This window comes from Hibiscus syriacus, unplaced genomic scaffold (assembly GCF_006381635.1).
Source record: "Hibiscus syriacus cultivar Baekdansim isolate YM2019G1 unplaced genomic scaffold, ASM638163v2 tig00004041_pilon, whole genome shotgun sequence".
In the NCBI taxonomy this organism is placed as follows: Eukaryota; Viridiplantae; Streptophyta; class Magnoliopsida; order Malvales; family Malvaceae; genus Hibiscus; species Hibiscus syriacus.
In genome coordinates, this window is record NW_024061995.1 from 44077 (window position 1) to 58008 (window position 13932).

The 13932-nt window shown below is 33.8% G+C and overlaps 2 protein-coding genes across 2 annotated transcripts; one reads left to right on the plus strand and one right to left on the minus strand.

Moving 5' to 3' along the window:
- Positions 1–888: 888 nt before the first annotated feature.
- Positions 889–2349, plus strand: LOC120187516 (acyl-CoA-binding protein-like). Its single transcript, XM_039191227.1, has 4 exons — positions 889–1012; positions 1717–1834; positions 1941–2003; positions 2122–2349. The coding sequence occupies exons 1-4, from the start codon at positions 1001–1003 to the stop codon at positions 2199–2201; spliced, it is 273 nt and encodes a 90-aa protein (XP_039047158.1). The 5' UTR covers positions 889–1000; the 3' UTR covers positions 2202–2349.
- A 2274-nt stretch (positions 2350–4623) lies between these two features.
- Positions 4624–11069, minus strand: LOC120187601 (plastid division protein CDP1, chloroplastic-like). The gene is made up of 11 exons (XM_039191293.1): positions 10528–11069; positions 10297–10434; positions 9810–9914; positions 9593–9715; positions 8903–9271; positions 8703–8798; positions 8454–8573; positions 6501–6566; positions 5656–6435; positions 5059–5249; positions 4624–4945 (listed from the first exon to the last, which is right to left on the minus strand). The coding sequence occupies exons 1-11, from the start codon at positions 10933–10935 to the stop codon at positions 4861–4863; spliced, it is 2481 nt and encodes an 826-aa protein (XP_039047224.1). The 5' UTR covers positions 10936–11069; the 3' UTR covers positions 4624–4860.
- Positions 11070–13932: the final 2863 nt, after the last annotated feature.

The following is a 13932-nucleotide window of genomic DNA, read 5'->3' on the forward strand; positions in this document are numbered from 1 at the left end:
TCGAACATATCGATTATTAATGTAATATTCTAAGTATTATCAACAACTTTTCAATAACCATCATATAATCTATGTATTTAATTATCTAATTATTGTTTTTGTTCGATTTGGTTAATTAATTATTATTTTTTAAAATTATACATAAAATTGATCAAATTACTGAAAGCTCACCGATAAACTATAAATTAAACTTGAGCAACATGAAAAGTCATACCCGAACATAAATTAAATATCCAAACCTAATTTGAGCGTCCACAATAGAGAAAATCAACGAAATAATAAATAACGACATCTTGATTAGTCGTGATAATATCAAATTAACTCTTAAAAATAAAATAAAAACAACATTCAAATAACCGAAAACATATATAAAAAATATCATTAAAAAATAAAAAAGGGTAGAATACATAAAATAGTCCCCCGACTATATAGTGTTATTTTATTGAGTCCTTCAACTATTAAAAGTTATAAAATGGTCCTCGATTATAAGATGTTGCTTTTTTAAGTCCATTGACTATTAAGATACAAAATGATCATCCGATTATTCATTGTGTTTTAAACTCGTAATTTTCCATTAAAATTGATGACAATTTGAGTTAGACTTTAACCTATTAAATGAGATATGATATAATATGAACCGATAATCTCAAATGATTGTCATATTTCAATTAGAATGTTAACGTCCAACTCAAACTACCATCAATTTTTTAACTAAAAATGACAAGTTTAAAATACAATTGGGTAACCATTTTGTAACTATTAATAATTGGGTGACTTAAAAACAATATCCTATAATAAGGGACCATTTTATAACTTTACCCAATAAAAAAATACCCTCTTCAACCATTAAAATTTGTCTTTTAGTTTTGATATTCGTGTAAGATAAGAAAAGCTACCACCTGTCAAGTTGCTCGGCTGTGCTTATAAGTAAACGGTAGTCTCGAGGTTGAAGAAAGGAAATCACAAAGCAAAACTCAAGAAATTTGTTTGAAGAACAAAAATGGGTTTGAAGGTATAATTTCCTTTCCTTTCAATTCAATCCGTAATCTAATTTATTATTCAATTTTCTGGCTTTTTTTCTCTTGTTTCTCGCCGATTAGTTGCTCCCGTTGATCGTTCTTATGATTCGTCCGTCTGATTATTTGTTTCCCCTCATCGTTCTTTTGATTCTTCTTCAAGCAAATGTAAATCAATTTTATAAAAAGATGATCTGAAGGTGATTACACCAATATCTGGAAATTTTAGGCTTTGTATTCAACTGATTCCACTGAATCTTTTAATCAAAAGACTCAATTGAATGCTTTGTTTCCTAAAGGGACCAAATAAGCAATTTATCCAATTTTTGCAAGGGGGTAAGCTGCAGGCAGCCCCTGGATTCACCCCTGACTACAAGTACTGTGTTTTAGACTTCTCTATTGAATGGATATGATAAGTTTGAGTCTGTCAATTCGAGTTTTAATTTTATCGAGTTATTTCGAGTTCAGATCTTGATTGTTTATGTTTAAATCGAATCGAGTTCGGTTTGAGTATGATGATGTTTAGCATGATAATGTTGTACCTTGGTTCTGGACTGTATAGGAGGAATTAGATGAGTATGCCGAAAAAGCTTTCGAGATCAGATCTTGATTGTTTATGTTTAAATCGAGTCGAGTTCAGTTTGAGTATATGATGATGTTTTAGTATGATAATGTTGTACCTTGGTTCCTGACTGTATAGGAGGAATTCGAGGAGTATACCGAGAAAGCTAAGACCCTCCCGACGAGCACTACGAATGACGACAAGCTCATTCTCTATGGACTCTACAAGCAGGCTACTGTTGGACCAGTGAATACCAGTTAGTATACATATATATATTCACACACTTATAACTCATATTTGACCTTTTTTGTTAGTCTCCGTGTAATAAAGGGACTAAAGGGTATAATTTCCCGTATTCGAAGGTCGTCCCGGAATGTTCAACCTGAAGGAAAAGGCCAAGTGGGATGCATGGAAGGCTGTTGAAGGTATGCAGCTATGTTTGAATCGATATAGATCATTATTTGGTTTGCTTTGAAAAGTGTTTAGCAATGTATGAACTATGAATCGAGTATGTTTTTGAATCGGCATCCGTGTTTCCAACAGGGAAGTCACCGGACGACGCGATGAACGACTACATCACCAAGGTGAAACAGCTGCAGGAGGCTGCTGCTGCATCTTCTTGATGTGTGACAGAGATGAAAATGGTGTGCTTTCAAGGCCCTTGTGATCTGGGATTAAGATGAACCCCAAGTTATTAGTGATTTCTGGTCTATTTCACTTGTAGCATCAATGAGGTGAAATGAATAAATATATCAACTTTGGGATGGTTAATTTCCTATGATAAGGTTATTTTATTTTCTAAGAAAAATAGTGTGGGAAAACTGCACGGTTAGTCATCCAATTATTGAGTTGTTCTATTTTGGTCCCCTAATTAGGATAAATTATACATTTAGTACCTAAACTATCGATGTTGGTCTGTTTTAGTACCTAAATATTTAATTTTTATAATCATATCTAAAGTTTAGTTTTTGTTTTATTTTAGTACATCGTTCAAAATTTAACTTTAATTTTGAAAAAAATTAAAAATTTAGATAACGGACCAAAACTAATAGTTTAGGTGTTAAACACATTAAGTTTTTAATAGTAGGATACTGGAATAAAATAAAAATTAAACATTAAGTATGTTTTAAAAAATTAAAAGTTTAAGTACTGAAACGGATCAAAATTGATAATTTAAATACTAAACACGTAATTTACCCTAAAAATTAATCTTGTCGCAATCATCAATATTTTTGGGTCACTAACCGGGTGTTGATAATGTGGTTTATTTTTAATTGGTTAAATAGTAATATTTTTAAAGGTTTATTGGTTAAATAATATTAAAAATTAATATTTAGGTTCATATTAGTCCTTGAGCTTTATTTTGATCCATATCAGTTTTTGAACTTCACAATATGTGATACTTTGATGGTGTGCTGCATTATCTGAAGGACGGACTAATTTTTTTAAAATTTAGATATTAAATTAAAAAATTGTCAAATTTAAAGACTAAAAGTTACATTGTTCCTTAAGCATCACCGATTAAGATCATATATTAGAATAATATAATTTAATTTCAAAAGTTCATTTAGTGTTAAATTTAAAAATTAAAGGGTATCAAAATCTAATTTAACTCAAAGTTAAAACTAATAGGGACCTAAAGTATTATTAGACCGTAAATTTTGGGAGGTCCTCTCTAAAGCGGTCCCTGATTATCAAACTTCTAAACACTAAACCCATTACCAGAATCCAAACCACGATCGGATTAAGATGTTAAAATCGAAGAAAGTAGGGATCGAATCACAAATTTTACCGAAATATCAGGACTGATAACATGTTTTTGACCGATAAAGTACCGACCATATCTTCAATGCATCTAGCTTTAGCTCTTATGGGACCTTAAGCATGAGCATCAATGGCGAATCTGGAAAAGATAATTCGGCATAAGATCCTATAATGTTATATTCAATCCCAACTATATTATTCTCTTACTTTTTTACCAGCTTTGGAATAAATTAGTAGTGCCAAATATATATATATATATATAATGTAAAATTATATTAAAAGTTATAAAATGATCCTTCAACTATAGAGTCTTGCTTTTGTCGATAGGGTACAAACCAATTTTTTAATGAAAAATGATCAGTTTGGAACATTGTAAATAATCGGTGATTATTTTGTAATTTTTGATAGTCGATGGACTCAACGAAGCAATACTCTATAATTAGAAGATCATTTTATAAATTTTGATAATAGAGGTCAGTGATTGTAGCCAAGCAAGATTCCGATGAGCAGGCTTTGCTCCCTATCCCAACCCAAGGAATAAGGTTTCGTGGATTTAGAAGAACATTTCGTATCCTCTTGCTAAGAGCGATAATGCTCTTGCTAGTGATGAATAGTTGGTTCGTGTTATCGACGAGTATGATGCACTCTTTTTCCTCTAATAGGTGTATGGAAATTTTTTAATGAGACCAGATTTTCGGTTTTATCTTATATGTTTTCCTTAGAATAATAACATATAAAACTACCCCTTTCAAATATATATAGTCGGACGAGACATAAATTCTTTAAATAAAATTAAATATTTGAATTATACTTTTATAAACAAAATATAAATGAATTATTTAAATTACAATATATTCTAATTAGAAATAAGCATGAGATTCGGATACGATAAGTTCTAACTTAATCTTATAAAGTTATATGAAAACTCGAGTTCAATTTTTTTTAAGGATAAAGTCAGGTTGAGTTCATATTTAAAGTAAGAATTATCTACTCTGATCAAACCCAAAAATAAATATAATTAACCTTTATATATTTAAAAGCAATTATAAAAATATCATTCTCACTATTTTTTTAATTAAGGGACTGTTTGTTTACTTCAGAATGATTAAACGCTGAATGATTCAGAGACTCTGTATGAATTAACTCTGAATATGACATGTTTGACAATGGCTCCAAAATGCATTATCATGCATCAAAGCAAGCAATTTAGATTGGTTTATACATCAATGAAAAACTCAAGCAAAAGTAGTGGAGCTGTTTAGATTGGTCTTGAGATTGGCATATGAACAGAAAATTTATTAACATGTCGAAAAAAATACAGTGTATGATTCGATAAACGTGATAATGACACGAAAACGAAAAGAAACACGAAATGTTAGGTCTAGATGAAATCCTAATCCTCCTAAGAATGAACTCGAAACCGAGCTTAAGTTGGTGTTTGCTACTACAGAAACACACAACCGTTATGAAAAGATTAGCAGTCTACTCACCGTGGCTTGTTATGAATGATGTTTCGTCTCATGATGGCATTCCGATGTCGCCTCCACAGAATTTCCATGATCCGTCATCTTGCCTCCGAAGAATATATCGAATTTTATATGTGCTGCAGCAATCAGTCGAGAAGGAAGTACAATTTAGTCCATGTGTTTTGATTAAACAGCTTCCGAGTTCTAGATGCTCCAAAAATAACACTAAGCCTATATTGTATTTGCTGACCTGTAATAATTAGGATTCTTTAGCTGAGACTCATCAACAAGCTCTGCTGCTTCCTCAAGGAGAGCCTCGATTTCGGCCATCTCCCCCATGTTTACATCCATTTGAATGTCCGCTCGAAGAATGGTCAATTTCAGCAAAACAAATCTCCAATAACAACATTTAGCTTTCGCCGTATCAGCCAACGCTTGCCACTGCAGACCACAATTATGTCATAAAGAATGAAAAACCAAACCGAAGGTTTTAGCCATGAAGTGCTACTTCCACCTCCAGGAATAGAAATCTTGAAATAAACATGCCAAAATTTTCCCACATCGTGAATTCAGTGTTAGTACCTAGCAAAGGTTTAGTTTTGAAATTTTAAAAAATCTCAGAAATGGTTGAATCCTGATTACGATTTAAGATAGTCTTTTTCCATTAAGAACTAAAAGTCTAAAAGTATATGTTTGTACTACATCCATTAAATTTATTCGAACGGTCAAGCTCCTCCCTTTTGGGGTTATGGTGATTAGGCAAGGAGACGAGTGAAGGTTCATGTATTATCTTACTGTTAACATAACAAAAGCATAAAATCAAAAGAGACCGTTCAATAGGTTTTACCTGAATTAACATTGACTCATCAAGGGCTTCAGAAAGGGAGTCAACCTGATGGTTAGGTCCCAGAGCTTCAGCCTTAATTGCTTGCCAATGCCTGACAAGAGCTTCAGCTTCTTGTACAAACATTTGCTTCCTCTCCACTGCTGTGATCGAAGTTGACAGGCTAGCAGGAAGGCGGGAAGCTTTTGAATTCATAGCTTCTGAAGGGTTTATGAATTGAACCTTAGCCAATTCCAGGAGTTCCTTTATCCTACCACCAATACCACTTGCCTTGATATGAGCAGAGTTGTGGTCCAAGAAAGAATCTCCTTTACGGTTAAGGGAACTTGTACTCATATGTGGTTTAACTGAGGCCCATATTGGCATACTCCCGACCCCACTCAGTTTCATTCCTGAAACCTTAAAGCCAGTTAAAATAATGCAACCCAATACGGCAACAAAAGTTACCCTTTCAGTGACGTTACTCTGGGAAAACCAACTTTCCCAAGCTTTATTCTGCTTTCCCACGAATTTTCTTTCCAACTGAACTGAATCATTGACATTGTTCCCGCTGCTATTTTCACCCGTTACAAAAGGGCTTTGCAAATCAGTGGGTGGTGATTGCTTAACAGTTGATACAATATGTAGAGAAGATTTCATACGGGGAAGGGAATCCTCAAAATCTTTCCTCTCAGATGCAAGAGCAGTAGCTAGTGATCTATGGCCTACATTAGCGATGGTTTGAGGGGCACCATTACTTTTCTTGCTCCTAAGAGCTTTTCTTTCACCACCAAAATAGTTGGCCTGCAGACAAGTACAAATGTTAGTACTTCCCGGTTAAACCGATAGCTCAGTCATTTTGTTCTTACCAAAGAAGGAGAACAATCCCTTGTATCAGGAAAGAGAGAAAGCACAGCATCCTTCAGCCAAATTTCCTGCTTAAGTCAGCAGGCAGTTTGTTATCAGAGAAGGCATCAATCTTGAAGATAAACAAGAAATTCAAAGAATTTGAAGAGGATATGTGGAGGTGGACACAGTTCAACTAGCAACCCAACCACGACTATTATCAAGTGCACAACCTTTCTAAATTACAAGTCTTGAAAACATAAAATAAGGAAAGAAGCAATAAAAGAGAACATGAATTAACATGATCCATGGCTTGAATTTGTACCCGTTTAACAGGCTTAAGTTCATGCTCCCTACGAACACAAAAATCAAGCTATATACCTTAGTGTGTCAAAGCATTGCGTGCTCTAAGCACTTGCATCACCGCAGGTGCAAAAGAGACGTTTACTTGAGTGGAGGCGCTAATTTCTAAAAGAAAATTAATAACATGAAAGAAAAATCTATGTATTATTATCTCTAATAAGCTTAAAATATATAATTTTGTTAAAAAGCTTTTAGAGTTTGCACTGTGGCAATACCTAATGTGTTCCAAAGACAAATTATCATAATAAATGTCATTAAACAAAATTCCAAGTTTCATGCATTTCCATTGAACCTTCAACAAGTTGTACAACAGTTAAAACATTAATCTTTTTATTCCCGAAAATAGACCAGAAATGTCCCTTGCACATTTTTTTCTGTGCCTTTAGCCTAGGGAAAAATGTCCCTACGCACAAAAAGAATCCATCTTACTAACCGTGCCTTGCCTGAAGGATGTAGGAGGTTTGCTTGATTCGCACTGCTCTTAAGCACCTAGGCATGTGCCTTGACAACATTGTTCTACCTGATGATCTCAGGTACAAAGAACACTGTTTTCTATTAAGAACCCTAGGTTAGAGTAATATCACAATGTAGAAAATGGTAAGTTTTCTATTCCTTGGTGTATCCTTCCTCCTGGAAAGAACATTCTACTAAATCATATACTCTAACCAATGTTACTTAAGGAATGTGCAGGGCACAAGTACTTCAACAAAAATTAAGTGTCCGAGAAACAAAAACTCCAATAGAAGCATTTATGTACCACTGTCAACACATAGCCAAACCACCATATATATGTCTCATGTGATGCTTACTACTATTTCCATATTTTCCTGGATGCTTGTGTGAATTCCTAACCCTATATCTATGCAGCATCCTCGTATTAAAAACTTTCATCTTTGCTTGACCACCCAAAATCCAATAGCATTAAGCAATCATGGTGTTATTGCTATCATGCAGAAGCATGCCATAAGCTAAAGGGGTATTTGCTGAATTGCTGTCACACATGTCAAGACCCAAGTAAATTTTCTCAATTTCACCAATCATGCTAGGATCCTATTTTCGGATGATTGAGCCAAGATACTAAAACAAATCACTTTGCAGTATATATTTTTCTTCAATTTTACGTTTGCTTCGTTACCAGGACTTTACAGAGTTTTCATATCATACACTTTGTTTTAGGCTTACTGAAGACTTTTGATTTTATGTTTTCCTCCATAACTCAAGCATCTCATTTGATCCACCAGATTGATATTATCCGCAAAAGCATACACCAAAGTATAGCATCTTGACTCTACCTAATAAATTCAAAAATCACCAAGGCCAAAAGATAAGGGCTCAAATTTGACCCATGGTTTAAACTATTGCTATTGAGCAATGCTCCATCACCCCTCTAGTAGTCTTTATACAAGTCATTACTCCATCATATGTGACATCTGTTACCTGAAATAACGCACAGGCCCCTTATTCTCCTAAAGTTCTTAAGCAAACATAAAATCACAATATACAATCCACAGTCAAAAGAGAAAATCAAACATATTTGATCTCCTAACTGTTTAATTTCCGCTCATTGCAATCTTAGATGCATATTTCAAAGCAGAAGACAGGTTAAGACTTACCAATGATGATTTTGTCTTAGAACTGCCTAGCATCTCCTTTCCTGTAATAGAATTTTGGGGTGCACGATTTGAAGTTGATTCAAGCTTTTTAAGCTTTTCAATAACCTCAACCTCACTTCCCTAATAACCAACATACGAGTTATTAAAGCATTTCGATGAAAAAAAAAAGCTCCAGCTTCCAAAGAAACAAAACCTTCAATTTCTACGATATTTAAATGCAACACTAGGTAAAAGGATATAAATCTATACCTGTCCAAGAATGAACAAACAGAAAGCCTCCTCAAGCTTTAGATCAGCATCCTCTGATGTTGTCAAACACTCGCATATAGTTTTTGCTTTGATAATCTACATAAATATATTAAAAAAGTGAAATTAATAACAGATAAATTATGGAAAACAGTCTCCCACCCAGCGTATTATTCACAGAGCAAGCGGAATAGAGAGATTACCAAGTCAGTTTGCTTGCTTGAAAATCCAAGAGCAATATGAGCAACCAATGCCACGTAGAAACAGGTAAAATCAATTACAACCCTTTGATTCTGTGATTCAATTGATTTCTTATTCTTCCTTGCCATTGCTAAATTATCCCAGGGAAGAATATCAACTACTTCTGAGGCCAACAGCCGATTAAGAGCTTGGCTCAAGAAGCATGACCAATCTTGGACCTGGCAAGATGCTTCCACATCAAGCCCCTGTCTGACCAGTTCACGCAGGGCTGCAATCGCTCCGCGTCGCCTGTCAGCATTTTCAGGTGATCGAGGCAAGCCTAATAACTCCAATGCGCATGCAGGTGCAAGTTCCTCCAAAGATTCTTCTATCTAAGAACCATGACAAATAATTAATGTAAATAGAAGGCTGTGACCAAACCTTGAGAAACAAGGGTAGCTCATAATTTCTTGTCTACATGTGAAACCTATCCTCCGACATTGTTGCAGTCATCAGCAGGCAGAATATATTAAGTTCTTAACCATCAGATCAATTCATAAGAAGTTTTGCATTGTTTTGATTCTCTTTACCCTTTTTTTAGGTAATGAACAGGATGCTATTATTATTCAAGTTACGATGAAAGTGCCTATTACTGACTAAAGCAAAGCTTGAATAATATGGAGGCAAAAGCATAAAATAGCAACAAAAATTACCTGAGATAACAACGCCATCTGTTTAAGAGACTTTGTACTCCTGAGAAGAGACTGAGCACGAGCAAGAGCTTCAAATCCTTCAGAGACCTTTTTCTTTTCGAAACCTATCTTTGCAATTGAACACTTCAAGAAAGCACCTATTATAAGAAAAGTGGGCATAGAAAAGTTGATGTTAAAGCTGGTAAAAGAAGCTAAGCTCTTCACCTATTTGTCTCACCTCAGCAAGTGCCATTGATAAAAGTAAATCATGAATATATGGCTTAGCATCTGGACGCAGAATAGCTGCCCTCCCAATTTGAAGGACAAGTTCCTCTTCTCCAACCTGATTCACAAGGAATCCATACCATATCAGTTCTAGCTTTCCAAGCCAAAAAAATACTTCATTTTTTTAGGCTTTCTTTGGTGGATGCTTTCTCTACTTACTGTTTGCTTCCAAAAGCATATAAATAAATGCATAAAAATGAAAATTTGGATCCAAGGCAGAAAAGGTTTTCGGACAAACTTAATTTGATATGCAACAATTGTGTTTGACTATCTGTTATACTCTTTTAGCCATTTGCTCATGTTCTACCACGTACGATTTACTTATTAACAAGTCTGAAGAAATCCCGGGTTTCATTTACCTGTTGCAATGCTTCCTCAAAACTTTAAAGCAAAAGCACACAATAAACTACAAAAAAAGGATAAACAGTGCGGAATTGCACCTCTTGAAGAAGGCAAACAGCAGCAGGCAACCAACGCCATGGAATTCGAAGAGATGATTTAGGCGGAATCTTCTCTTTCAAATTTCCGGCGTATTCCGTTTCGAAAAGTAGTTTATCCCTCACATCCATCAGAACTTCCTGCAAAGGAGAATCAAAAAGAAGGAAAGTATCAAAAAAAGGAATTCCGAAAAACAAATACACAAAAAAAAACGACCTCTTCGATCATTTCACCTGACGAGAAACGACAACATCACTAGTGTAACCATCATCAACCTCAGCACTCTTCAAATTCATCACCGACTTCACAATCTCGTCTTTCTCAGCCTGGCTCGAAACGCCGATCAGCTGGTAACAACTAACCGGAATATCAACAACCGCGTTTCCCGCTACGGTTTCTCCTCGCGAAGCAGAAGACGAAACCGGCGCGTTGTTCTCGACAATGCCGACGACGCCTCCGCCGCGAGTGTCGATAGCGCCGCATTTCCAGCGGCTCCTCGCGGTGTGGAAACGGAAGCAGCAGCCGTTGGTGATTAGGGATTCAAAGCCTGAAATTTCACAGACAGTAGAGCTTCTAATGAAGAAGAACAAAGAAGAAGATGGAGGAATCGTTGGGGACAACGTCAGATTGCTCAGTACCATTTCACACTGCAAAACAAAATTATTAAAAAAAATAAAAAAATAAATCAATTGTTCTACATGAATATTAACAAATTCTGCAACGGAATTTTCACTAATTTTTTTTGCAGTGATTTCGTGTTCATGGATTTGTAGATTGTGTTCGTTTAGCTCAGTGAAATTTGGAATTGAAAAACTAATAATTAATAAATAAATTGATAGCTATTGATGAGTAAAGGTGTTTCCAGCCGGACCTGATACGGCCCGGTCTCTTTTAAAGGTTCTTGTTTAAGTTTAGAATCAGACCGGGTCTGGTTTTTTAGAAAATTTGTTAACAATTTATTTAAGTTAATTGCTTCATATGTCCCCAATCTATGACTCTCATTTCAAATCAGTCTCTGAACTTTCAAACATTTCAATTTCATCCTTAAACTATGACTATTATTCTAAATTAATCCTCAAACTTTTGAACATTTCATTTCACCCCCAAGCTATGATCTTCATCCTAAATTGGTCCTCAAGAATTTTGAATATTTCAATTTTATCCTAAATTCTTCGTATATACTAATCATGTCTCTTGTAAAATCATTAGGCAAGTTATATTATTATATGCTTGAAAAAAATAAAATTTAGGTTAAACTATGGTTGAAATGGATTACACATTTGAATGAATTTGGGGATGAAATTGAAAGATCTAAAAGTTTAGGGACCAATTTATAATGAGATTCATAGTTTGGGGATGAAATTCAAATGTTTAAAAGTCTAAGGACTAATTTAGAATGAGAGTCATAGTTTAAGGATGAAATTGAAGTATTTAAAAGTTTAAAGACTAATATGAAATGAGAGTTTTAATTTAAGGACATATGATGCAATTAACTCAATTTATTTTTGCCTAAACTATACCTTAAATTGACTTTGATGTCTAAAGTATTTTTTGTTTAAATAGGTGACTAATGTTTTTTTCGTTACACTTTTAGGTGTCTATCGTTTTTTTTATGAAATGTGTCTACCGTTAAAAAAACAGTTAAGTGACATATGTCAAGTTTATATTTTTTGATTTTTTAAAAATAAAATATTATTTAAATAGTTTAGAAAAAAATATAAATGTGACACGTGTCATTTAATGATTTCTTTAACGGTAGACACCTAAAAGTGTGACAAAAAAAAATATTAGACATCTATTTTTAATGAAAAATTATTTAGACACTAAAAATTAATTTAAGATATAGTTTAGGCACCTAAAAGTATATTAAGCTTTTATTTTTCAATAATCATTGGAATATTTTTTCAAATTATTTATATATATAAAAAAATAAAAATAATAGCATAACCAAGTTACTTAGTGATTAAAAAAATTATTATGCTTGTAAACGAACTGAATGTTCAATGAATTGTTTGAGAGGAAATTTGTTTATGTTCGTTTATTTATTAAATGAACGAATATGGATAAGATTTTATGTTTGTTAATTTACATGAACAAATGACTCGTTCGTTCATTTACGTTCGTGAGTGTTCGATACTCCATTAGTTTATATTCATTCAATTATGTTTGTTTATATTCGACACAATATCTAGACCCTTTGAAATATTAAAACCTAATAAATTTTAACCTTAAACTTATTCATATTTTAAACTCCAGATAATTTTAAACTCAAATAAAAATACTCAAATCAATTAAAGAAAATATAAATACTAAAATTATTTGAAAAGAAAAGAATTTTTTCAAATAGAAACTCAATTAATTTTATGTTCGTTCGTTTGTGTTCGTTACGTTCGTTTATTTGTGATCATTTATCATATTAATGAACAAACACGAACATGCTAAATTTCTTAATGAACAAAAAAAAATTTGTTCATTTAATTGTTCGTGTTTGTTCATTTGTTCGGTTAAAGTTAAACGAACGAACATGAACTTACCCTCGTTCGTATTCGTTCGGTTCGTGTACAAGTCTAGATATGATTGTTATTCCTAGAGATCTCATATTCAAACACTAACGACTATGGTATATTTGAATATTCATTGTTAAATAGTTAAGAATCTCTATAACAAATACTATCGATCGTAATCGTTATAAATACTCATATAAATTTATTTTAAAAAAATAATTTTAAGAGATAACATTGTATTCGATTATATCAATTGATAGTAAAATGTTACTAATAGATTTTCGAAGTATTTTTTAATACTTATTAAAAATTTGAACTTTTGAGGACAAAGTTTACGCTATACAAGTTCCCTAAAGATTCTTAGCCAAATCTTAAGGCCTTGTAGGGATTGATACTCCCTACATTTAATGTAAAATTAGTTTCTAGAAGAGGGATGGGCATAGGTTGGGATAGATTTTCGGTCAATCCAACTCGGTCAGTAAATATATATCCTTCATCCGAAATTCGATCGGAGTTTAGGGGCGACTTCACAACCCGAACTTTTGAGATAAAAACTGAATCTTACCCGATCCAAACATATTTTCTAATAAAACCGACCTAAACCTGTTTTAAAAGAATCCAACAAGGTCGGGTCGAAACTCGTCCAATGTTTAAAAAGGCGCATCCGAGGCGCACCTAGGCGTTAAGGCAAAGGTGAAGAGCCTATTTTGGTATGGGCGAGGCGATTTTGATCGGCGCAGCAATGCGCAGAAAGTGCCGCCTTTCCAATTGTTTGTTCTTTTTGCTGAAGTAGGAGATGGAATTAGGCTGGGTGACGATCAGCAGCAGTAGACAGTTGGGTTTGGTGCTGGAATTAGGCTTAGAGTGAGATGGAGAGAACATAGAGAGAAGTATTCTTTAGTTAGGCGTTATTAGAAACAACCTTTAGTTAAGGCTTTATCGGAATACATGCTTGTAACAGTGACAACAACAGTGACTTCTTGTGATGTTAGGGTAATGTTCTGTTAGAGGATCGACTTTGCTTGGGGTTATAAAAAGGAGGAATTTTAGAAGGAATGAAGGATGATGCTTCAGAGTTCGGTAAAAGATGAATCCCACACGTTAACTCAGTTGTTCATTTGCTTTGTAAGACAG

Bases quoted from the DNA above. Each gene is read 5' to 3' on its own strand.
- LOC120187516 (XM_039191227.1), top strand. The intron at 1,835-1,940 runs GTTAGTATACAT...CCGTATTCGAAG, and splicing joins TGTTGGACCAGTGAATACCA to GTCGTCCCGGAATGTTCAAC. The intron at 2,004-2,121 runs GTATGCAGCTAT...TGTTTCCAACAG, and splicing joins TGCATGGAAGGCTGTTGAAG to GGAAGTCACCGGACGACGCG.
- LOC120187601 (XM_039191293.1), bottom strand. From the start codon at position 10,935: ATGGTACTGAGCAATCTGACGTTGTCCCCAACGATTCCTCCATCTTCT. The intron at 6,436-6,500 runs GTAAGAACAAAA...ACTTGTCTGCAG, and splicing joins GGGATTGTTCTCCTTCTTTG to GCCAACTATTTTGGTGGTGA. The intron at 5,250-5,655 runs GTAAAACCTATT...TGTGGTCTGCAG, and splicing joins ATGAGTCAATGTTAATTCAG to TGGCAAGCGTTGGCTGATAC.